The sequence below is a fragment of the Ictalurus punctatus genome, chromosome 28 (assembly GCF_001660625.3).
Source record: "Ictalurus punctatus breed USDA103 chromosome 28, Coco_2.0, whole genome shotgun sequence".
NCBI classification, from domain to species: domain Eukaryota; kingdom Metazoa; phylum Chordata; class Actinopteri; order Siluriformes; family Ictaluridae; genus Ictalurus; species Ictalurus punctatus.
Window position 1 is genome coordinate 17,000,358 of NC_030443.2, and position 25,600 is coordinate 17,025,957.

Consider the following 25,600-nt stretch of genomic DNA (forward strand, 5'->3'; position numbering starts at 1 on the left):
ACATGCACACACACACGCACACAGAATGCAGAGTGCACGGGCAAACTTTAAGTCTGTACACTAAGATCACTCTCCAGTACACACGCCTAGTAACTCGCTGAAAACTTCAGCGAGCAGCTCCATGACACATGTTTCAGACTTTTCTCGAGAGGCTTCCTTTAATGCTCCATATACCCCAAGCACATTCTTAACAACAGCACACTTTTAGCCAAAAGCTTGTTTCTGTGTTAAACAGTAACACTGGAGTGCTGTTAATGGCTTTTATTGCGCCTCGGAAAAGTTATAGTTAGAGGAGATGTTTGTGGAGCCAGTGTATTTCACAGTGTGTAGAACGTCCTGTTATAATTCAGGAAGAAAAAAGTGAACTAAAGTAATTGATTAAAACAGGGCCTGTGTGAGTGTAGTATAGAAAAGTGCACAAGTAGACCAGTATGCGATTGCCATGGTGTTCTCATGGAGTCTGCATACACCCTTTCTCCCAAAATATTGGAACACGTGACTGACGGGTGTTTCTTCTTACCCAGGTGTGTCCTGTTAGATTGATTGTTTAAACGATAAAAAGGTCTTAATGTCTACTCTTGGTTTGAGCCCTGGGTTTCAACTGTGAAGACTGCGTTTGTTGTTAAAAAGGATAAACCGACACGAAGACTAGAGAGCTGCCTTTGACTGAAAAGCAAGCCATTTTGAAGCAAGAGGGAAAATCAATCAGAGGCATTGCATAAACATTGGGCATGGACAGTACAGCAACTTGGAATGTCTTGAAAAGGAAAGAAACCACTCAGCCGAGGGAAAAAAAGCAACATCTGATGACAGAAACATTGTGAGAGCTGTGAAGAAAACCCCCAAAAACAACACCAACAACCACCGCATGGCTGGGAGAAGGTATCACAATCCATCGTCGAAGAAGACTTCGAGAGCCGAAATATAAAGATCATACAACAAGATGCAAACAACTCATCGGCAGTAAGAATGGGAAAGCCGGATCGGAATTCGCAAAGAAATACAGAGATGATCCACAAAAGTTCTGGAACCAAGATGAACCTCTACCAAAGTGATGGAAAGACCAAAGTGTGGAGAAAGAAAAGATCTGCTCACGATCCGGAACATACGAGCTGATCTGTGACACATGGTGGAGGTAGCGTCATGGCTTGGGCTTGCGCGGCCGCTTCTGGAACATTCTCACTAATCTTCATTGATGATGGAACTCATGATGGAAGCAGCAGATGTTTATTTTTTCTACCAATTTGCAGCGAAATGGTCTGATTGGGAGCAAAAGGTTCTATGTTTTATGTTGTTTAACACGTCTAGATGTAAACACCAGGCAATAAGAGCTGAAATCCTCTGAAACTCTCGTCTCATCTCCGTCATTTGATGGAGTCTACAAACCCAGACGTCTCTGGTGTGTAGCACAAACCATTTAATTAGCCTTGCTGTTCCAATAGATTCAGAGGGGACTGTAATACTAAAAGCATTTATTTTTTTTAAAATAAATGTTTTAATCAAATTTAACCCTCAAATCTTTAGATTTATGTTTGGGTTTGAATCTTCAAAAATTTTTTTGGACAGGACAGGGGTTTGAAGCGGAATCGAATTAGCAAATCACACGCCGTTTCATGCGTTCTCATCCTCATCACTTTCAGAGTATTAAAGTGAGCTGGCAGCCCCCTCCGGCCAACGCGCAGAACGGCTTCGTCACAGGCTACAAGATCCGCTACCGTAAAACGGGCCGGCGAGGAGAGCAGGAGGCCATCGAACCCAACAACCTGTGGTATCTGTTCACAGGTGAGCAGTTTTTCTCTCTCCTTTTTACTCCATCTATCCGTTCGTTTCTCTTTAATGTAAATCCTCAAGATTCGAATAAATCATAAATCTCACCAACGTATCATTTTTCACCCATTAATATGGAACGTGAAAATGTCAAAAGGTTTTTCATTTGTAAAAATCAACTTTTCGGTTTTGTTTGTTTGTTTGTTTGTTTGTTGTTTAGAGGCGGTTCTGAAATAATGTGTGAGTCCTTGTATGAGTAAAGGGCAATAACGCCCCGGGGCCTGATAGTTTTCTGTACTGAATGGAATAAAGGTAGTATAAATAAAAGAATAAATGCAGCTTTCGTCCAAGAGATTTTATATAAAAAAAATTGTTTTGTTTTTTTTATTTATGTTTGACAAAGCAATAAAGAGAGAAAAAGCAATAAAGGCTTACATTTAGCCCCTTCTACCCTCGGTCATGCCCCGTATATCATATTCTTCATGTTTAAGGTGCCGTCTTTCATTTCATCTATCAATTGTTCATAGTTAAATAATGTTATAATAAAAGGTATATATTTAATAATAACCACGGCAGTTTTTTTGTGATCATGTGATCATTTCTTAGAGACGTTTCTAAGAATTACGTCCAGTATTCGTATAAAATGATGTACCGGGCTTCATGAGGAATTATGGATGTTGTTATAGAACACATTAGAAATATGTAATGAGTACAGGAATCATAGGAGGCTTGACTGACAAATCTGCTCTATTCTCAGTTTTAAAAAAGAAAATCACGAATAAAGAGATGACGTGTCGATTTTGTGAAGATATTACATGTAATGAATCTAATCTAAGGGATAATGCCTAGTCAGACGCGAGATTTTGTGCCGTTGGTGTGATTTCCAGTGGAAGATTATCGTTTGTGTTTCCCTCAGCAGAATTTCAGAGCATGTTAAGGAGGTCAGCATGAATCATACAGACACAAACAAGATGTGTTTGTCTTAGCCGTAGCCTCCGGGGCGCCGAGAAAGACTAGCGATCGCTGACACACACGAGCTCGTTCTGATGTGACGGTGTTTATTTGAATAGAGTTTCTGAATTTGGAATGAATATAATATTCATAACCATTATCCCCATGATGATATCTTGCCACGTTTCCATTTCCTAAGGGATTCATTTCACGCTGGCGCTCGTGCATGCTATGCTAATTCCTGACACTCTGGGGCATTCAGACACAACTTACGCCCCGCCGGAATAATTGCTGTTTTATATCTCAGTCGATGATGGAAATGCACGGTGATCCATCTAGATGAGACTGCGAGACCTTGTTTACCTTGCCGCCTTGAATGATGGTGTTTACTAATTACAATCCTGCATGCTAATCTCCTGATTCTCTTTCTTCCCCCCCCCCCCCCCCCCCCCACACACACACTTTTCTTTCGCAGGGCTGGAAAAAGGCAGTCAGTACAGCTTTCAAGTGGCGGCCATGACGGTCAATGGTACAGGCCCTAACTGCGAATGGTACACTGCTGAAACGCCAGAAAACGACCTTGATGGTGGGCAAGATAAAACATACACACACACACATACACTCACACATTCCAGTTTCCTGCTTTAGCCTCCCTGAGGCTAAGCAGAAACGTAATCATAACGTCTATTTGCCCCCTACTGCCTTCCTTCAGCACATGTAAGACGATTAAATATTTATACTACACTACCTTGATCGCTCCATTGTGTTTACTTTGCTCATTACATTTGGCAAAGTGTACATTCTGGCTAACAAATGAACTAGCCTGCGGCAGTAATGCTAGCGGGCTGTCCTTAGCCCCCCGTCTCAACGCGAGACGAGCTTTCTTACTGATCACACAGCAGCTGTTTTGGGCTGTCTCCAAATCGGCTTCATCTTTCAAGGCTCTTTTGGACGCCTTCACTGCCAATCTGTTCTCATAACAAGTGTGTTAGCAGGAGCGTCTGATGCCAGGGTTGTTCCCGAGGCCACTCAGGAGTGATTGCGTGTGATAGGTCTATGAGTAACAGGGTCTAAATAGCTAGCGAGTCTTTTGGCAGGCATCTTGGCTGAGAGCTGATTGATTTTTAATACCTGTATAGTGTAAATAATCTATTTTCATACACCCTTATAGACAATTTCTCTGCTTTTAATAACGTAATGCTGCACAGCGCTTGCGTTTCGCGTCTGCATTGTATTTTTTTTTTCTTTGTGTTTCAGAGACACAGGTTCCGAACCAGCCAAGCTCGCTGCACGTCCGTCCCCTTCCCAACAGCATCATCATGAGCTGGACACCCCCACTGAACCCCAACATATTGGTGAGGGGTTACATCATTGGCTATGGCGTGGGGAGTCCCTATGCTGACACAGTGCGAGTGGACAGCAAGCAGCGCTACTACTCCATTGAAAACTTAGGTAAGACTTCAAGAACATAGACACAACTGTATGGCTGTATCAGACTTACAGGGTTTTAGCTGTATTGTATATATATATATATATATATATACTATAGCCCTGGCAGTGGTGGCTTAGGTGGCACTTAAGGCTCTGGGTTGCTGATCAGAAGGTCAGGGGTTCAAGCCCCAGCACTGACAAGCTGCTACTGTTGGGCCCTTGAGCAAGGCCCTTAACCCTCTCTGCTCTAGGGGCGCTGTATCATGGCTGACCCTGCGCTCTGACCCCAACTTCCTGACATGCTGGGGTATGCAAAGAAAAAAATTTCACTGTGCTGTAATGTATATGTGACTAATAAAGATTCATTATCATTATACTGGACTAAATGGCTGTACTAGACATTAAATTTGAAGGGGACTCAATATGACTGGATTAGAGGGCGGTACTGGACTGGACTGGACTCAATATGACTGGATTAGAGGGCTGTATTGGACTGGACTGGACTGAATATGACTGGACTAGAGGGCTGTATTGGACTGGACTGGGCTCAATTTGCCTGAACTAGAGGGCTGTATTGGACTGGACTGGCCTAAATATGACTGGACTGGATTGGACTGGATTAGAGGGCTGTGTTGGACTGGACTGGGCTCAATTTGACTGAACTAGAGGGCTGTATTGGACTGGACTGGACTAAATATGACTGGACTGGATTGGACTGAACTAGAGGGCTGTATTGGACTGGACTGGACTAAATATGATTGGACTGGATTAGAGGGCTGTATTGGACTGGACTGGAGGGATTTTTAGACTACAGGGCTGTACAGGATGTGATGGTTGCCTCTATTGTATATTGGAGGGTGGTTAGACTGGAAGGCTGTATTAGACTTGTAGGCTGACATGGACTAGAGGATTGTGTTAGACTAGAGAATTGTATTGGACTGTATTGAGGGCTGTATTAAGAGAAATTGAATGGCTGCTCAAGCTTCATTTACACAGCCCATACACTCCATACAAGAAGCTAATGGGATCCGTCCCTTCTGCCTTTATCTCTCCATGCCAGACTGGGTGTATTTGTGCGAGTGTGTATATATGTGTGTTGGTGTGTGTGTGTTTGATGGCTGTTGCAGGCTGACATTGGGAAATATGTTTGTCTCCGCTAACTAATAGGCATGTTCTGTGGTTATTGTGAATGCGATTGTTAAAAATGAGCAGCATCTCCACTGAGGATATGCAAAGGAAAGCTGAATTTGAAGGCAGACCTGATTCTACTTCCCAAATAATTCATGCTCTTTGCTTGCACACCCATGGGAGATCATTTATATAATTAAAGTGCTGAGAGGCTGCAGACTATTATGTACTGTACGTTGTGTTACCAAACTGTTGCAAATCTACAGAAATTTTACACCGTCAAGCTGTGTGCATTTTCGAATACTTGTATATAAGACAATCCATAAAAGTGATAAATTGCAGATGACCTTAGTTAATGTACACAGCATTTCTCCCTGACCTACCCATTACATATAATATTTAATAAATACGCGTTCTTTGAGGACCCCCCCCCCCCCCCCCCCCCCGTTTTTTTTTATCTCAACTAGTTAACGTGACCAATAATGTGACCCATATTTTATCGGCTAATTATTTAATGCCGAAAACAAAAATCATTCTTTAACGATGTACTATTGAATTATGTGTTATATTGCTATTATCATTATCATTATTATTATTATTATTCTTTCTGGGGTTATTCCACATCAGGTTACGTTTCAGTCATCAAAATACTTTATTTTTATTTTTATTGCTTCGACTGACATTACAACATGGCATCTGAATAAATGTAGCAGCAAAACAAGTGGGGTGTAAATTCAATTTGAAAAAGCCTGCCGCTATTAGCATTTGAAAAGAGGCAACAACAAATTGCTGGCTTTTAATATTCAGACAGAGCTTCACTCAGCAGAGCGATACTGAACCGTTAATGAATTTTGCCAAGCTTTCCAAGAGCATGCTTAAACAGAGACACTTTCTGTGTTAAGGCATGCTAATGTTTTATTTATGCTGTTTTTAATATGATGCATTGTTTGTCTCACTAAGGTACTTGCTGAGTAGTCTGGTGTTGTGACTGTGGAGTTGCAGGCGACGGATGATGACGTGGTGATGTTCAGGTTCAGACTGTTAGAAGGAGCTCTGTAATGTATTGGAGGGCTGTGTTGTACAGGACTGTAAGGCTGTATTGGATTGGACCGGACTGGATTGGATGGCTGTACTGGACTGGACTGGACAGCTGTACGAAGCTAGACTGGACTGGACTGGATGGTTGTATTGGCCTCTACTTAAATGGAAGGCTGTATTGGACTGGACTGGAAGGCTGCATTGGACAAGACTGGACTAGTGTGCTGTGTTTGGTTTGGGCTAGAGGGTGCTTGGATTGGACTTGAAGGCTCTGTTGGACATTAAAGGACGGCTGTATTGGACAGGACTGTAAGGTTGTATTGGCTTGAACTGGAGAGCTGTATTATACTGGATGGGTAGGCTGTATTGCACTGGACTGGATAAGAGGACTCAAATGTACTAAAGGCTATTTTAGACTGGAGGGCTGTATTGGACTGGACTACAGGGTGTTTTAGACTGGAGGGCTGTATTGGACTGGACTAGAGGGTGTTTTAGACCGGGGGGCTGTATTGGACTGGACTAGAGGGTGTTTTAGACTGGAGGGCTGTATTGGACTGGACTAGAGGGTGTTTTAGACTGGAGGGCTGTATTGGACTGGACTAGAGGGTGTTTTAGACTGGAGGGCTGCATTGGACTGGACTAGAGGGTGTTTTGGACTGGAGGGCTGCATTGGACTGGACTAGAGGGTGTTTTAGACTGGAGGGCTGCATTGGACTGGACTAGAGGGTGTTTTAGACTGGAGGGCTGTATTGGACTGGACTAGAGGGTGTTTTAGACTGGAGGGCTGCATTGGACTGGACTAGAGGGTGTTTTAGACTGGAGGGCTGTATTGGACTGGACTAGAGGGTGTTTTAGACTGGAGGGCTGCATTGGACTGGACTAGAGGGTGTTTTAGACTGGAGGGCTGTATTGGACTGGACTAGAGGGTGTTTTAGACTGGAGGGCTGCATTGGACTGGACTAGAGGGTGTTTTAGACTGGAGGGCTGCATTGGACTGGACTAGAGGGTGTTTTAGACTGGAGGGCTGCATTGGACTGGGCTAGAGGGTGTTTTAGACTGGAGGGCTGTATTGGACTGGGCCCAGTGAGGTGGGAGATTGGAATTTGGTCAATACAGAAAATCTTATGTGCTTTTTTTGTTTGTTCAAATTTCCCTGCTAACAGTACACAACATTTCCAGGAAGCAAAACGAAAAGCGGTTGTGAATGGTAATCGTGTTAAAAATTGAAAGTCATGGCTTGTGTAAAACAACCAAGCCTATGATCTTTACTAGAAAAGTTAATGAGGCAGATTTATAGCAATTTTATGGGCTTTCTGTGTTAGAAAACCAAAACTCACTCTCTCTCTCTCTCTCTCTCTCTCTCTCTCTCTCTCTCTCTCTCTCTCTCTCTCTCTCTCTCTCTCTCACACACACACACACACACACACACACACACACACACACACTCTCTCTCTCTCACTCTCTCTCACTCTCTCTCTCTCTCCATTTTATAGCTCCTGACCCAGGATGATTTGACCCCTTCCTGCTAAAATATTACTGTCGAAAAAAAAACATAAGGCCTTGTCTTTATCAATATTTTACACACAATCCTCAGGTTGCCATGGCAGCCATATTGAGCCGGATCTATCCAAAAGTATTTTTTTTAAAGAAAATAGAAACAGAGCAAAGGGCACTTTGGCGTGTTTGGTGATTTAGCGAGTAGAAACATAAGCTCAGATGGGGAACCCTTCAGGAGCCCTGTCGCACTGCATCTCTCTGTATTTGGGGATTTACAGCTCCATAAACGTTACTATGTGTATTATGATTATTGTGTTTAAAAATTAGCTTCTGTCTCGATCTACGTTCCATTTAAAATGTGCAAAGTCCTAGTGTGAGTGTAATAAACATGATAATAGAAAGAAAGTTTGATAATAGTCCCAAGTTTGTAAAGCAAAAATCAAAGCTGAAAATAACTACAAAGCCTTTAGATATGCACGTTGTGTACTCGTGATGTTGATATTGTGGCTGTATTTTGTTTGTTTGGTTGATTTTTATATTTATTACTTGTTATGTATATGTTTTCCTTTGTGTGGGGTAGTTCCAAGTGTAACAAGTAAATCAATCATTTTACTTCCCTTGCTCGATATTTTTCAGTAGCCGTTAGAAAATAGAAAAATAATTCCCGAACTTATTCTGAACGTTTTGATGGTGCTTTTTAGTAACATTTCAGCGAAATTAAATATCATAAAATATTGTGTATTGTGAAAAGATTTGCCAGGTTGTCTATTTCTAAGGCGAGGTGTTCATAAAATGGTGAGATTTTGGTGAGATTTCCAAAAACGAACAGTTTATTCCCAATTTCTTTCTGAAGAATTTCTCAGGGACGCAGTAAAGCGATGCCCGGTTTTTAACACTGGAAAATTGACCAATAAAGTTTACCGTTACAAAAAATACTTCACATACAAAAGTCCATATAAACGGCTAACTGACTGAATGATGAGAACAGGTTGCTTTTTATGGGGCGGCTGTGGATCAGGTGGTAGAGCGGGTTGTCCGCTGATCGTAGGGTCGGCGGTTCGATTCCCGGCCCACGTGACTCCACATACCGAAGTGTCCTTGGGCGAGACACCGAACCCCGAGTTGCTCCATATGGCAAGTTAACACCTTGCATGGCAGCTCTGCTACCATTGGTGTGTGAGTGTGTGTGTGAATGAGAAACGGTATAAAGCGCTTTTGTTTCATAGTGATGTTTCACGTTAGCAGTTTTCACCAATTTTTTATTTTTTTAAAAACAAGCCATGTTAACAAGCCATCACTAATCAGACCAGAGAGGGTAAACAAAAAGCTTTCCCTTCTCAATGAGCTGCTTTCAGATAAATAATTTACCTAAATGCACATGATTGACCACCACCGAGGCTCTGCTACAGAAAGCAGTGATGGTTTAATGTTTTTTTAAAAAAAAAAAAAAAAAACAGAATCGCAAAACTACTACTGGTTTTTTTTCAATACGTTGATTGATTCTGCTTTGGTCTTTTTCCAGTGCTCCATCCATCCATCCAGCCATCTTCCATACCGCTTATCCTAGACAGGGTCACAGGGAGCCTGAAGCCTATCCCCTAGAAGGGAGCTTGGTACACAATGTGTGGAAGACCAACAAATGCCAACCCATCACAGGTCACATTCACACACTCATTCACACGTGCTCTATTCAGTCTTCTGAAATACCTTGCTTGGACTGCAGAGCACCAGCGACCCTGATTTAGAGAATGATCCAAAAGAGAAATAGTGCTGAGAACAAAAACAAGTCCATACACAGTTATGCCACGTTGATCTCAGGATTCAAAGTTGCACCTGATCCAAACACTGAGGATGAAAATCCTCTTAACTGCCAGAAGGAACTGGCAACTCTCAGCCTCATCCCACTAAACCTCCCTCTGCTTCATCTCTTTGTTTCCTCCTCCGGGTCTTGACTTGACACTTTCTTCCCCAGATGATTAATTTTGGCTCAATGGTTTGTATTCCGACAGAAAATTCTCCTCACGAACAAAAGAGTGTTGACGTGAGGGCTTTTCAGGGCCATTGTGTGCTGCCTCAGTGATTAAACCAACCAATGTCTGTCTCTCTCTCTGTCTCTCTCTCTCTCTCTCTCTCTCTCTCTCACTCTCTGTCTGTCTGGCTGTCTGTCTGATCTCAGAGCCCAGCTCCCATTACGTGATCTCGCTAAAGGCCTTCAATAATGCAGGAGAAGGTGTGCCGCTGTATGAGAGCGCTGTCACCAGATCCATGTCAGGTATGTCTCACATTCTCAATACACACATCCCAGATGTTTCTTAACCTTGTGTGTGAAAAATGGTACCCAAAACTTCTTCCTAGATAACATCATACAGCAGTGGATTTGGTTGTAGTGCAGGATACGCTGTAAAATGAACACTAAAATGTGAAATTGAAACTACATTGCAGCTCTTGCAGGCTTTTTTTCCCCTTTGATTACTAGTTAATGTATGAACACATAGCGATTCGAGTGTTTCCTCTGTAAATGCATTTTTAATGATGTGGTCATTTCGGATGTCTTGGGGGCTGTGTGAGGTTTTGTGGTTGCTTTGTGGGACTGATATCACAGAGCGATGGCCAGTTGGAGAGATGGATGGTAGGACAGACGGCTGACTTAACAAGGATGGCTGGAAGAATAGATGCAATGACAGATTAATGAATGAGTCTACGTTGATGATTGAAATGGACGAATGGATGGATGGAGAGACCTATATGTGAACAGATGCATGGTGAGATGAATGAATTGTGGACACTGAGGATTGAATAGATGGATGGGTGGATGGACAGATGGATGAAAGGATGAATGGATGGACAGTTGGATGGATGGATGGATGGATGGTTGTTTGGATGGATGGACAAATGAATTGATGGATGGACGGATTGATGAATGAAAAAATGGATGGTGGAATGGATGTATAGATGGATTGATGTATGGATATATTGAATCGGATAAATGGATGGGTGGACAAATGAATGGATGAATGGATGGATGAATGAACAAATGGATGGTGTGATGGATGATGGATGGATGGATGGATGGAAAAAGGGATAGATGGATTGATGAATGAACCAATCGTTGGTGTGATGGATGGATGGATGGATGGATGGAAAAATGGATGGATGGTCAGTTGGATGGATGGATGGATTGATATATGGATAGATTAAATCTGATAAATAGAAGGGTGGACAAATGGATGGATGGATGGATGGATGAATGAACAAATGGACGGTGCGATGGATGGATGGAAAAATGGATGGATGGATGGATGGATGGATGGATGGATGGACTGATGAATGAACAAATGGATGGATGGAAAAGTGGATGGATGCTTATAAAAATCAACAGAGGGATGGATGGATGGATGGGAAAGATTAAATTGGATAAATGGATGGGTACACAAATGGATGGATAGATAGATGAATGAACAAATGGATGGTGGAATGGATGGATGGAAGGAAAAATGGATGGATGGATATCAAAAGCAACAGATATATTGCATAATCTCCAGATATAAGTGGCGTGCATGGATAGTGTAACATACAGATGAATCATCATACAGATGGATCGATGGATTGGATGGACACATGGAAGGATGGATAGACGGATAAATGGATGACTGCATACACAAGCGGATGGAGTGAAGGAGGTTTGGTTGGACAGTTGGATCGAGGGATGGACTGATGGATAATTGGTTGGATGGACAAATTGGCGAGGTTGTGTGGAGAGGAATGAGCACGTGTATGGATAGCTCAGAACACACATCGCTAGAAACCCTCAAAGACGTCTATACGAGATTTGGAGCTTTATTCTTCCTTTTTCCCCCCTTCTCAGAGTCTTTCTCTGTCCTATTCCTGCACAGTAAGTCTCAGAGCTAAATCAAAGCTTCTAGCTCACGGTTTGTTTTGGTAAGGGGTTGATGATACTTCCTCTCCGGCTCTACACATCGTCTCTCAGAGGTACGACTCAAAAAATCAAGCACATTTCTGCTTTATTTGAGGTTCGACATGACGTGAGGCACAGAACACACCACCATAAAAAAAAAATCCTCCCTTGAGCCCGTAATCGCTTTCGCTGCGTTTACGGAACAGCCGCCAGGGTTTCGGCATCGTGTACGGGATTTCATTATATCTATCACGTGAATCACACGCTGCTCCTTTGTGCTTTATTTCTCGCTTTCTTTAGTGACTAAAGTTCAGCAATGAGATTTCCAAAAGCAAAACGAGCCGTGTGGACCGTTAGCTCGAGGGTATTGCGAGGCTTGTCCGTTAAAATGCTTTCCATTCCCAAACGGCTTAAAATCGCCGTAAGAACCGCAGTGAGGGCAGGACACGATATGGAGTATCGAAAGAAATAATCAGTATTCTGCTGAGCGGCAAAGCGACATGATTAGATTCGGCTCCAGCGACACCTGCACTTGTTTCCTACTTATTTTACTGTTTGACTCCGAAAACGAATGAAAACCGTATAACCGTGGTATCATCTTCTACATCCTCTAGTATTCAACCTCTCATTGAAGATCGGAAGGACGTCGCAGAGATCGCCGGCGCCTTGCTTTGCGCTTGCCAATCTGCTAGTGACTAGAGTCTAACGTGTAAATCGGACGTAGTGGGCTATAGCCTATACATTTTGGCTACTTACCGAACTGCAAAATAATTTAAAAAAATGAAAAAATGCTGGGTATTGTATACTCGCATGCGACAGCAGTACCGGTCGCTACACACTCACACGAGACAGATTCCAAGCAACGCTCAATTGTGTGAGTGGAGGATGACGCTGTTGCTACTTGCTCCATATTCGACTTGTTTACATCTAATTTCTCCACCGAAGGCGTTCTGCACAATCAGTGCCCGAGAAAGTAATCCTTGTTCGTGTTTATTACACCTAAGCTAGAAAGAAATCGACCCTACTTCATACCGTTCGATCTAATATTCATTGCTGCCACGCGACCGCAAAAACAATCCACGTTAAGCCGCTTGTCACCATGGCGAGAACGCAAACACCTGCGACCGACCCGGTGAAAAGCCTTTATGGGAATTCCTGCGCTCGTCTTATTCCCATCCTGTTAAGAATGCATGATCTGATGTGTTTCTTCCTCTGGACTGGTCTCAGCTCTCTTTTCCTCCTTCCATCTTTTCCAACAACTCGAGCTTCTACACACTCGTATCGCCTCGTGTGCAGGCTGGGAAAACACAGATAAAGGGCTTTCTTTGCCCATTTTCTCTCAGCCCACACACACACACACACGCACACACACTTGTTCCTCTACATCAGTATTCCAGAGTGTTGTGTGAAGGTTATTGTGATGATGCTGATTTCAGATTATTAGCCAAGCACTTTGTTGATCTGTTTCTCCTCCTAGCGGGACATGAGATCATCCCAAAGACAGGTCCGTCCCTTTTTTCCGAGAACACACGTCGATTTTATCGACGAGCCCCGCTCAGTATGTGCGATCAGTGTGTGTTTGAGATTGCAAGTAGGCTCTAGCCATAATAAAAGACGTGGATAGCACGACGTCTGGTCCGTCGCTATGGGAAACCCTTTGAAGCTGCAGTTCTGTGTGTCATTTTTGCAGTTTTAGGATCCTTAGGGATGTTTACGTCTGTCCAAGCGATGTTGAAAAATCAGAAACAGAGTGGGTATGGGGGTGGGGTTGGGGGTGTGGGGGGGGGGGGGGGGGGGGGGTTTGTTCTTTCAATAATGAAATAATTGCGTGTGCTTGCATAAAAACATTTCGGATATACCGGTTTAAATAAAGATCTAGTGTATGAATTTCCGAAGACCCATGTTTTCTTCTCCATGCTGTGCTTGATTTATAACTTCGGTGTTAAACAAGTGCAGCTTTGAATGTTTATGTACTAAGTTAAAAAAAAAAAAAAAAAATGTTCCTCAAGGGTTCCTTGAACAGGTTCTACATGAAACATCAAATGGTTTCCTCAGAGGGACAAACCAAAGAACGCTGGACAAACCAAAGATGGAGGATGATGATGATGATGATGTGGTTAATAGTGTTGCTGGTGATGAGGATCATTTGCATTATGGTGATGTGAATGTCTTTTAAAAAGGTTCCCTCGAGCGTTCCTTGAATAACACGAGGTTCTACATGAAACGAACGATTTCCTCTTTATGGTGCTATATGCTAACTAAAGAGCTGCTGATGGTGATGATGGTGAATCATAGTGAATATAAATCATAGTCGTGTAATGAAGACGATATGGATGATGGTAATGACAGTAATAAGGATTGTGGTGATGAAGATGATGATGATGATTACACTGTTAAATGTTTCTACACTAACCTGTCTTCTCTCTGTCCCTCTTAGGTGTGTCCTCTAGCTCTAACTGGTAGTCGCTGCTTTAGTCTGTGTAACCCTGTCCTCCGTTTTCACACTGACCGTTTTTCTCTTTTTTCTCTATCATCCCATTATTTTCTTTGTTTTTTTCCTCCCGTCTTGCTCATTGTCATCCGGTTGCTGCATGCACGCTCTTCATTTTACTTGCTTGCACAACACATAATCTCCCCTACCTTTCAAAATGTGTGTGTGTGTGTGTGTATGTGTGTATACATGTGTGTGTGTGTGTGTGATATCACAGATCCTGTTGACCCATCAGACGATGATTTGTTCCATCTGTTTGATAATTTTCCCACCCCCATCCCAGATACGTCCACTCCCATGATCCCCCCTGTAGGCGTGCAGGCTGTGGCTCTCTCCTCGGACTCGGTCAGGGTGAGCTGGGCCGATAACTCCATGAGCAAAAACCAGAAGAGCAGCGAAACGCGCTATTACTCCGTCAAATGGAGGGGCAGTCACTCCAGCAGCAGCAAGTACAAGGTAAAAGGACAGGAGGGAGGGATGGAGGGATACACTGACAGATAAATGGTTGAGTGTACAGATGTGTGAATGGATGGACAGGTAGTTGGATATATGGATTAATAAGTATATGTGGATGCTCTGATGAATGATGTGTGGATGGATGCATGGTTGGGGAGATGGATGGATGGATGAATTGGTGGATTGATGGCTTGATGATCATAGAGTATTTGCACAGATGGATGGATGGATGGATTTGTGAATGAGCGGATAGATGGTTGGATGGATGGACAGATGGTTGGATGGATGGATGGATGGATGGATTTGTGAATGAGCGGATAGATGGTTGGATGAATGGATGGATTTGTGAATGAGCAGATAGATGGTTGGATGGATGGATGGATTTGTGAATGAGCGGATAGATGGTTGGGTGGATGGACAGATAGTTGGATGGATGGATGGATGGATTTGTGAATGAGCGGATAGATGGTTGGATGGATGGACAGATAGTTGGATGGATGGATGGATGGATTTGTGAATGAGCGGATAGATGGTTGGATGGATGGACAGATAGTTGGATGGATGGATGGATGGATTTGTGAATGAGCGGATAGATGGTTGGGTTAATGGACAGATAGTTGGATGGATGGATGGATTTGTGAATGAGCGGATAGATGGTTGGGTGGATGGATGGATTTGTGAATGAGCGGATAGATGGTTGGATGGATGGATGGATTTGTGAATGAGCGGATAGATGGTTGGGTGGATGGACAGATAGTTGGATGGATGGATGGATGGATTTGTGAATGAGCGGATAGATGGTTGGGTGGATGGACAGATAGTTGGATGGATGGATGGATTTGTGAATGAGCGGATAGATGGTTGGGTGGATGGATGGATTTGTGAATGAGCGGATAGATGGTTGGGTGGATGGATGGATTTGTGAATGAGCGGATAGATGGTTGGGTGGATGGATGGATTTGTGAATGAGCGGATAGATGGTTGGGTGGATGGACAGATAGTTGGATGGATGGATGGATGGATTTGTGAATGAGCGGATAGATGGTTGGGTGGATGGACAGATAGTTGGATGGATGGATGGATTTGTGAATGAGCGGATAGATGGTTGGGTGGATGGACAGATGAATAGACCAGTGAATGACTGGATACACATATAGATTGATAACTGAATGAGTGAATTTGTAAAGAGATGGGTGGATGGACTGATTGGTGTATGATAGAATGGGTGGATAAATATGTGGATAGATGGATGAATAGATGAACGACTTGAGATGGATGGAGATGGGTGGATGGATGGATGGATGGATGGATGCATGCATTCACTGGATGGTCAGAGGGGTAGATAAATGGGTTAATGGATGGATGGATGAGCAAAAAGACTGCTAGAACAGAGATAGACAAGGCTAAGGGTGAATGTTCCATAAATGGATGGATGGATGGATGTTCAGACAGATACACAAATGTCTGTTGTAAGTTCTACAGTTAGTTTTAGAATGTGTGTGTGTGTGTGTGTGTGTGTGTGTGTGTGTGTGTGTGTGTGTGTGTGTGTGTGCGTCCAGTCTGCAGACACCACCGGACTGAGTCACACGGTAACAGGTCTGAAGCCAAACACCATGTACGAGTTTGCCGTCATGGTGACGAAAGGCCGCAAGTCGAGCACGTGGAGCATGACGGCACACGCCACCACGTATGAAGCAGGTACACACTGCACGCACCATCACACACACACAAACACTACAGTGTGTCGAATATACACCGTAACTATTTTCCTTTAAACGCTTCATTATCACGAACGTCATTATTATCATTGTTCGTATCGGTGTGCTAGTAAACGCGATGAAGGAAGCGGACCCGTCGCAGATCACTTGCATTCTCGCGTCCCAGATTTCATTACGCTTCCAAATTCGGGACATTTCAGGAAACGCATTCTCTCTTAATATTTCTATTTCTATATGTTCTGCATGAAAAAAGCGCAGCTCAGTTTCTCTTTGATCTCGCTCCTCGACTCCCTTCATCCGTCTTCCACCGCCGCCGTGTGTATCCGTTGCATCATTCCTTTGAGAACGTTGTCCGGAATTTCGTTATAAACCGTGGGATTTCTCGCTCCCCTTTTCTCTTTCCACTCATTACCCAGAATGCACTGCCGGTCGAACAAGCAACGATCTCGGCTCTGTTTTGTAAAGCCTCTTATTGTTACGCTCGCGTGCTGCGTGGTGCCTCATTTCAGTGTTTACCTCAGCTAATATACAAAGCCTAATTACACACTTTCCTAAACAAACACACACAGGACAGGGAGAAAACTCTTCCACAACGACCTTGTGTAATTTCTTCCAGCTGTGTTTGTGTGTGTGTGTGTGTGTGTGTGGTTTCCTCCGTGATTTAATTTGAAAAGCCTAATTGAGGTTTTCGTTGAACAGGTGTATGGTCTGGTGCCTCCAGGCCAAAATATTTCATGTGACCCATATTTCTGATGCCTGGTGGATATTTTCTTTTGTAGGATTGGCGAGATTTTATTATTATTATTATTATTATTATTATTATTATTATTACACAGCGCTAATCGTTTTCGTCAAGTTGTATTTTTGGCTATGAACGTTTATTCGTTCGGTAAACGTGTTCATTCACAGTAAACAACTGAGGGTTAAAAGTCTTTCTCGGGAGCGTCACAGTGTCTCAGTTGACTCAGTCGCTTTGGAGTACAGCGAGAATTAACTAGCACACCGAAACTAAACTGTACGAACACACGCTGTTCTCTCTTTTTTTTTTTTTTGGCATCGGGTAGCGCCGAGCTCCGCCCCGAAGGACCTGACGGTGATCGGTCGAGAGGGTCGTCCCAGATCGATTCTCATCAGCTGGCAGCCGCCGCTCGAAGCTAACGGCAAGATCACAGGTGAGAATACGCATCGGCCTTCTTTAGCATCTAATCAAGCGTTAGCAGCTGACACCGTTTCCCTCTCACGTCAAATGTCACGTCAAATCAGCCCAAGACGTTTGACATCCAAACGGTTTTTTTTTGTTTGTTTGTTTGTTTTTTTAAACATGAGCTTCATGTTTTGAGCTTTATCATGAGGTCAGCTACAACAAATATGGTACACCAAAAACATATCTCAGCTAGTTGGATACAATTAGTGAAAGTGTATGTGTGTGTGTGTGTGTGTGTGTGTGTGTGTGTGTGTGTGCAGCTCAGAATTCCCTCCTGCATGAGAATAAGATTCTGGCAAATATATCCTGCTTCTTCTAAGCTATATTTTTATCCCTCCCGTGTGTGTGCTGTGGGTTTGACTTGACAGAATGGTGTTTTGTGTATAAACTTCACTGCAGTTTATACAGTCTCGGGCTGTCAGAAAGAATTTCACTATTCGAATGCAGAGCCTGAATATTTATCTTTCTGCAGGGAATAAAAATAATAATAATAATAATAATAATAATAATAATAATAATAATAATAATAATAATCGAAATTCACAAAACACAGGTTTGCAAACTTTTTGTCTGGGTAGCTTCACGTACAGAAAAAGGCTCTGGATAAACACCAGACGTATGGCGTGACCTGAAGTGCGCTACGTAGCTTCTACAATCCCACCGTTATATTACAGACTATGTCGTGAGCAAATGAAGTGACTAGGAAGCCCTACCAAGCTCCGGTTTCCTCCCACCTCCACCGAAAACATGTCAGTAGGTGGACTGGGAACTCTAAATTGCCCCTAGGTGTCAATGAGTGTTTGAATGAATGACTGTGTGTGTGTGTGTGTGTGTGTGTGTGTGTGTGTGTGTGTGTGTGTGTGTGTGTTTATGGTGCAGGGTGTATTCCTGTCTCGTCTCAATATTCCCGGGATTTCCCGTGAACCCGATAAATGATGAATATGAAAATGTTTTGATGTTTTGTTGTTGTTTATGCAACACACACACACACACACACACACACACAGTGTAGCACTTCTAATACTTGTGACATTTTAAGACTGCAGCCTCATTAATATTACAGCACAGTTGCATACTAAATCTCTCGACTAATTTACATCCAGATGCAATTTTTTCAAATTAACATGACAACCGTTTTATATTGCTCGCTCTCTCGCGCCCCCCCCCCCCCCCCCCTCTCTCGCTCTCTCCCTCTCTCTCTCTCTCTCTCTCTCTCTCACGCACACACAGGTTATATCGTGTACTACACGTTGGATAAGAACATGGCCATCGATGACTGGGTGATGGAGCCCATTAGTGGAGACAGGCTCACCCACCAAGTCATGGATCTGAATCTCGACACCGTCTACTATTTCCGCATCCAGGCCAAAAACGCCAAGGGGGTGGGGCCTCTCTCTGAGCCCGTCCAATACAAGACGTCCAAAGGTATGCGCACACGCACGCACGTACAGATCACCTGTATCACGACCTCTTCGTAATTTATTTTATCCCGCATATATCAATCCGCTCGTTCTAATACTTTATCATTTCTATAGTGAGAACTGATCACTCGAAGGGACTCCACGGAACCTCATTTCATCTCCTTGCTTTTTAATAAAGGAAAAATACGGAATAGTTTTCTGTAAGGCGACGTTGATTGTCTTTTAAGTTCGAGAGAGAGAGCGAGAGAGAGAGAGAGAGAGAGAGAGAGAGAAGTCGGTCCGGTGAAGGAACGGCGTGCTTCTCGGATGTTCCACGACGTCAAATGTAACTAGAAACGGACAAAAAGTACACCGTGTACTTTAACGAATGAAACGATATATATATATCTTCCGCAAACTGCGGTGGTGTAAGAGAAGAGTTGAGGGCCGTTATAGGGAGATATCGGACAACGATCGACTTCAGGGTGTTGTATAACGGCAAAACCGCGTCAGTCGTCGATTATTTTCCGATAAAAGCGAACCCCTACGTGATTTTATTCCACGTGTGACACACACGTCACCGTTCGTGATCAGTTCCGCATCGGTACCTCAGACCACAGCGGCATCCCGAAACGCTTTATGGCATTCTGAGATTAATGAGGAACTGCTGCGATGTGTGTGTGAGTTCACTGGATCTGTCATCCATCTTCATCAGGACGGGTTAATGACAACGACACACACACACACACACACACAAACACAGGAAAGCTTAATTAATGTGATCTCTAACATCTGGTGTCTCAAAGCTCTGTGTGTGTGTGTGTGTGTGTGTGTGTGTGTGTGTGTGTGTGTGTGTGTGCATGTAAGGGTCCTGAGGGGTTTGTTCAAGTCTCCCTAGTTTGCTGTCTGAGTTTGTTAAACAGGTTTATCATCACGCAGGATGGGGGAAAGCGTCACCTCTAATCGAACAGGAACCGTTAATTAGGGTTACACTGTTACAGGAAGAGATGGTATAATGATGATGACGACGATATCGGTGCCAAAATAATTGACCATTTGTCATGATTATCGTGAGTGCACTTTTCTTTGTGAAAAGTGGGCGTGGCACTCCGAAATACGGCCGACTAAACTTCCGCACCCAAAGATTATTACTGAAAAGGAATAAAATCCTTTAATCTCAAAATTTACTGTTATTTTTTTTATATATAGTATAGTATAGTATATTTTTTATGGTATATTATTAGTTTATATTATTATAGTAGTACAGTAGTAAATTATTATTATTATTATTATTATTATTATTATTATTATTATTATTATTATTCAATTCCTTAGAGGTTTAACTAAAGTTGTTTTTAAATGTGCTATATAAATAAATTTGACTTGACTTTATTATAATACTGAAATGTCTGACTGTTGTTGTTATTTTAGCTTGGTTAATATTTCTGTCTGTTTTCGTTTTAGTGCTCATTTTTGCAGGGTTCCTTTCGACATTATTTTACTGTATTTAACCTTAATAATAATATTAAAGTGAATTTATATCTATAGTTCATGGCATAATAGCATATAATATAATAATTTACTACACTGATTATAACGATGCTAATTATTACGCTATAATAAGTCTAATGATAGTATTCTATAATTAACCTATCGCTGTATTATACTATAGAAGTAATAGGGTTAAAAAATGACAAATAATTCATGTCGGCTTACGATTTTCATATAAAAAAAAAATATTTCTATTTTTTGTTTTGTTGTCGCTTTTTTTTTTTTTTTATCTTGGATATTATTTTTTATTATTTTTAGGTCTGGTTTTTAGTTTTTGTTAACAGCAGTTCAATTTCTAATTTTTTTTACTATTAATCGGGTGTCGGTGCAGTGGGGGGAGGGGGGGTAGGGGTGGTGCTGGGGGTCTTATGTACAAGTAAAATAAATTTTAAAAAGCGCTGGTGTTAACTGGCAAGTTACACTCGCGCCAGTATTTTTTTTTAGGACTATGTGTGTCTGTATTTCTATCTGTTCTGTGCCCTTGTGTATGTATTTTTTATTTTTATTTAATTTTTTTTTTATTGTATTTATTTATTTTTGCTTGGTTTCGCTTGTATTTTTTTTTTTTTCAATTTGTAAGTCGCTCTGGATAAAAGCGTCTGCTAAACGAATGAATGGAATGTAAATGTATTTCAGTCGAAATATCCCTATCGACATTATTATCGGGATCGAAATGGTCATCGCGGCGAAGCTCTTGGAACCGACAGGGATGTGACCTCATCGTGGGGGTGTTGTTTTGTTTTCGTCACAGCATCATGGTAAATTTGTGGCTTCATCGATTTTGTCTTTTTGTTTGGTTTTACTGCAGTCGAACATCCGGACAAGATGGCCAACGACCAAGGTGAGTGAATTTATACTAATTTATACTTTACGAGCATTGTGTATAGCATAAAGCTTTAAAAGATTATAAGCAGAGCGCACATTGGACGGTGGTTTTAAGGTGACTAAAAATGAGCAGACACACACTAACTGACTGGAGGTCACACACTAATATCCAGGGATCACTCATTAGGCAAAAAATCGTGCCACGGAGGTCTCACCTGACTGGTTCAAGGTTTCCGCAGTCTCGCCCGCGTGTGATTTTGACATTTCCTCGGTTTTACACTGTACATGCGCATGCTCTCGCCACCATTCAGCAGGTTTTTGGCCGGCAACCTTCTCTGACAAGGTGTGACGCGGTCTGGGTGAGACTCGCAGCTGTAACTGGGGTAAATGTCCTGTAATGAAACCTTGGACATTATCGTTCAATAAGGTCACAAAGGTACAATTTCTATCTATATGTTTAGGTACGGAATGGACGAGAGATAATGACACTAAGTGTCTCTCCTCTATAACCGTTCAATCAACTTCCTGTTTCTCTCCAAGCTGGAGATCAGCCATTTATCACACCTTCCCTTAATGAATCTTTTACTGCTGGTCATTACCAATTAGACAAACCTGAAATGAGGCTGTTTAAGAGGAACGTTGTCTGAAGAGGACGAGGGACGGGGTGGGGTGGGGTCAGGTGTCGACCGGTGATTGTTTCCGTATCTCAGCTCGTCACAAGCAGATTAATGAGCGTTCATTTAGGTTTTTGCTTTAATTAAGACTGGAGCTCATTACAGAGGAATCAACTGTTGCTATTAATTTATACCTTGCACAAATAACTCGGTGGGGGGGGGGGTCAGATAAATAGAAACAGAGACTTGTAGAAAGAGAGACAGGCAGAGAGAGAGACAGAATGAGAGAGACAGAGACTTGCAGAGAGAGAGACAGGCAGAGAGAGAGAGAGACAGAATGAGAGAGGCAGAGACTTGTAGAGAGACAGGTAGAGAGAGATAGAGACTTGTAGAGAGAGAGAGAGGCAGAGTGAGAGACAGAGACTTGTAGAGAAAGAGAGAGACAGAGACTTGGAGGGAGAGATAGAGAGACAGTGACTTGTAGAGAGAGAAACAGAGGGAGACAGATCAATAGAAAGAGAGAGAGACAAAAAGAAACAGGGAGATAGAGGTAGACAGTGAGAGACAAATACTTGTAGAGAGAGAGAGAGAGACAGAGACTTGTAGAGAGACAAGCAGAGAGAGAGACAGAGACTTGTAGAGAGAGAGAGAGACTTGTAGAGAGAGACAGAGACTTTTAGAGAGAGACAGAGACTTGTAGAGAGAGAGAGAGAGAGAGAGAGACAGAGACTTGTAGAGAGACAAGCAGAGAGAGAGACAGAGACTTGTAGAGAGACAAGCATAGAGAGAGACAGAGACTTGTAGAGAGAGAGAGAGAGAGAGAGAGACTTGTAGAGAGAGACAGAGACTTGTAGAGAGACAGGCAGAGAGAGAGACAGAGACTTGTAGAGAGAGAGAGAGAGACAGAGACTTGTAGAGAGAGAGAGAGAGAGACAGAGACTTGTAGAGAGAGAGAGAGAGACAGAGACTTGTAGAGAGAGAGAGAGAGAGACAGAGACTTGTAGAGAGAGAGAGAGAGAGACAGAGACTTGTAGAGAGAGACAGAGACTTGTAGAGAGACAGGCAGAGAGAGAGACAGACTTGTAGAGAGAGAGAGAGACAGAGACTTGTAGAGAGAGAGAGAGACAGAGACTTGTAGAGAGACAGGCAGAGAGAGAGACAGAGACTTGTAGAGAGAGACAGAGAGAGAGAGAGACAGAGACTTGTAGAGAGAGACAGATACTTGTAGAGAGACAGGCAGAGAGAGAGACAGAGACTTGTAGAGAGAGAGAGAGAGAGAGAGAGAGACTTGTAGAGAGAGAGTGAGAGAGACAGAGACTAGTAGAGAGAGACAGAGACTTGTAGAGAGAGACAGATACTTGTAGAGAGAGAGAGAGAGAGACAGAGACTTGTAGAGAGAGAGAGAGAGAGACAGAGACTTGTAGAGAGAGACAGGGACTTGTAGAGAGAGACAGATACTTGTAGAGAGACAGGCAGAGAGAGAGACAGTAGTTAAATTAACACAGCCACACAGTGACTTTTTTCTTCAGCCGTTTCTCTTCAATCCCGAATGTGCTTTTAATAAGAATGAACAATAATCCAGTGATTAAGCAGGTATGTGTGATGATCAACGCTATGCGTCCTGCTCAGTTTAACATGTAGATGGGCATGGCGTTGAGCCTTTTTAACACACCGAAGGGCAAACGAGCCACTGAGCAATAGAGCGTCTGCCGAAACATCCGTCTTCCTTCCCCGCTTTGAAACGGGCCATTTTTCTTAAACAACAAAGCAGACATTCGTCTTCATGGACTGTGAGGTTGCTGAATGTCAGACAGACTCGCGTCCTCCAGATCAATGTGCAGATGCCGGCGTGTTGAACGCACTCGAGAGCCGACATCCTCGCGTGAGATTGCTCAAATTGCTCCTACAATAAGAAAGATACCTTTGTAGAGCCAGTGTTGACTCACTGGGCTGCAGTAAAAAAAAAAAAAAAGACCTCCTGCAGCTGGGTGTCGCATATAAATCACCTCAGTGTACCACACTTCACACACACACGTGCCTCATACAGCACTGCTCACGTTTACCATCAGCCCAATAACTCGAACAGGTTACCGTTTCTATAGTAACCGCTAATTTACCACGACTCCATCCAAGATGAACATTACATGCATTAAAAACATATTTAACAAGGAAAAATGTATGGAAGGAGTCTCCAGTGTCAGTGCTTTGTAGCAATCTCCATACACTAGCTATAACGAATACAATTATAGAAGAGGAATAAAATAAGAGGAGTATAATTCTTTGGGACGTGCTGATATAGGAAACTAATCGACTCTGGGGTGGCAACAGTAACATTGTTGATTATTTATAAAGAAATCGACTTTATAAACAAAGACGTTGCTAGGAACGTCGGAAAAGAAAACCGAACTCGCAACGCAGATGGATGTTTTTTTCTCCAGAATATCAAGCTAGCTGGCTAATTAGCAGGAGGATGTAGCTAGCTATCTTGTAGTGGAATAGTAACCATGGCATCCATCCATCTTCTGTGCCGCTTATCCTTCAGGGATGCAGGGAACCTGGAGCCTATCGCAGGGAGCATGGGGCACAAAGCAGGGTACACCCTGGACGGGGTGCCAATCCATCGCAGGGTTGCATACACATTCACACACCCGTTCATACTACGGACACTTTGGACATGCCACTCAGCCTACCAGCATGTCTTTGGACTGAGGGAGGAAACCCCCAGTAGTACCTAGAGGAAACTCCCAGTAGTACCCAGAGGAAACCCCCAGAAGTACCCAGAGGAAACTCCCAGTAGTACCTAGAGGAAACCCCCAGAAGTACCCAGAGGAAACCCCCAGTAGTACCCAGAGGAAACTCCCAGTAGTACCTAGAGGAAACCCTGAGTAGTACCCAAAGGAAACTCCCAGTAGTACCTAGAGGAAACCCCCAGTAGTACCTAGAGGAAATTCCCAGTAGTACCCAGAGGAAACCCTCAGTAGTACCCAGAGGAAACTCCCAGTAGTACCCAGAGGAAACCCTCAGTAGTACCCAGAGGAAACTCCCAGTAGTACCTAGAGGAAACCCTCCGTAGTACCCAGAGGAAACTCCCAGTAGTACCCAGAGGAAACCCTCAGTAGTACCCAGAGGAAACTCCCAGTAGTACCCAGAGGAAACCCTCAGTAGTACCCAGAGGAAACCCCCAGTAGTACCCAGAGGAAACCCTCAGTAGTACCCAGAGGAAACTCCCAGTAGTACCCAGAGGAAACCCTCAGTAGTACGCAGAGGAAACTCCCAGTAGTACCCAGATGAAACCCTCAGTAGTACCCAGAGGAAACCCCCAGTAGTACCCAGAGGAAACCCCCAGTAGTACCTAGAGGAAACCCTCAGTAGTAGCCAGAGGAAACCCTCAGTAGTACCCAGAGGAAACTCCCAGTAGTACCCAGATGAAACCCTCAGTAGTACCCAGAGGAAACTCCCAGTAGTACCCAGATGAAACCCTCAGTAGTACCCAGAGGAAACCCCCAGTAGTACCCAGAGGAAACCCTCAGTAGTACCTAGAGGAAACCCTCAGTAGTACCCAGAGGAAACCCTCAGTAGTATCCAGAGGAAACCCCCGCAGCACAGGTAGAAC

At 43.1% G+C, this 25,600-nt stretch overlaps 1 protein-coding gene across 2 annotated transcripts in view; it reads left to right on the forward strand.

Moving 5' to 3' along the window:
• Positions 1 to 25,600, forward strand: part of dcc (DCC netrin 1 receptor) — a 234,115-nt gene that overhangs the window by 180,390 nt on the left and 28,125 nt on the right. For both annotated transcript variants that reach the window (XM_017460521.3, XM_053676995.1), the window contains exons 13-21: positions 1,641 to 1,782; positions 3,194 to 3,304; positions 3,976 to 4,170; positions 9,989 to 10,084; positions 14,503 to 14,675; positions 16,235 to 16,373; positions 17,458 to 17,565; positions 18,828 to 19,022; positions 21,357 to 21,389. In XM_017460521.3, coding sequence (XP_017316010.1) covers positions 1,641 to 1,782; positions 3,194 to 3,304; positions 3,976 to 4,170; positions 9,989 to 10,084; positions 14,503 to 14,675; positions 16,235 to 16,373; positions 17,458 to 17,565; positions 18,828 to 19,022; positions 21,357 to 21,389 — 1,192 coding nt within the window. The remainder of the gene's footprint in view (positions 1 to 1,640; positions 1,783 to 3,193; positions 3,305 to 3,975; positions 4,171 to 9,988; positions 10,085 to 14,502; positions 14,676 to 16,234; positions 16,374 to 17,457; positions 17,566 to 18,827; positions 19,023 to 21,356; positions 21,390 to 25,600) is intronic.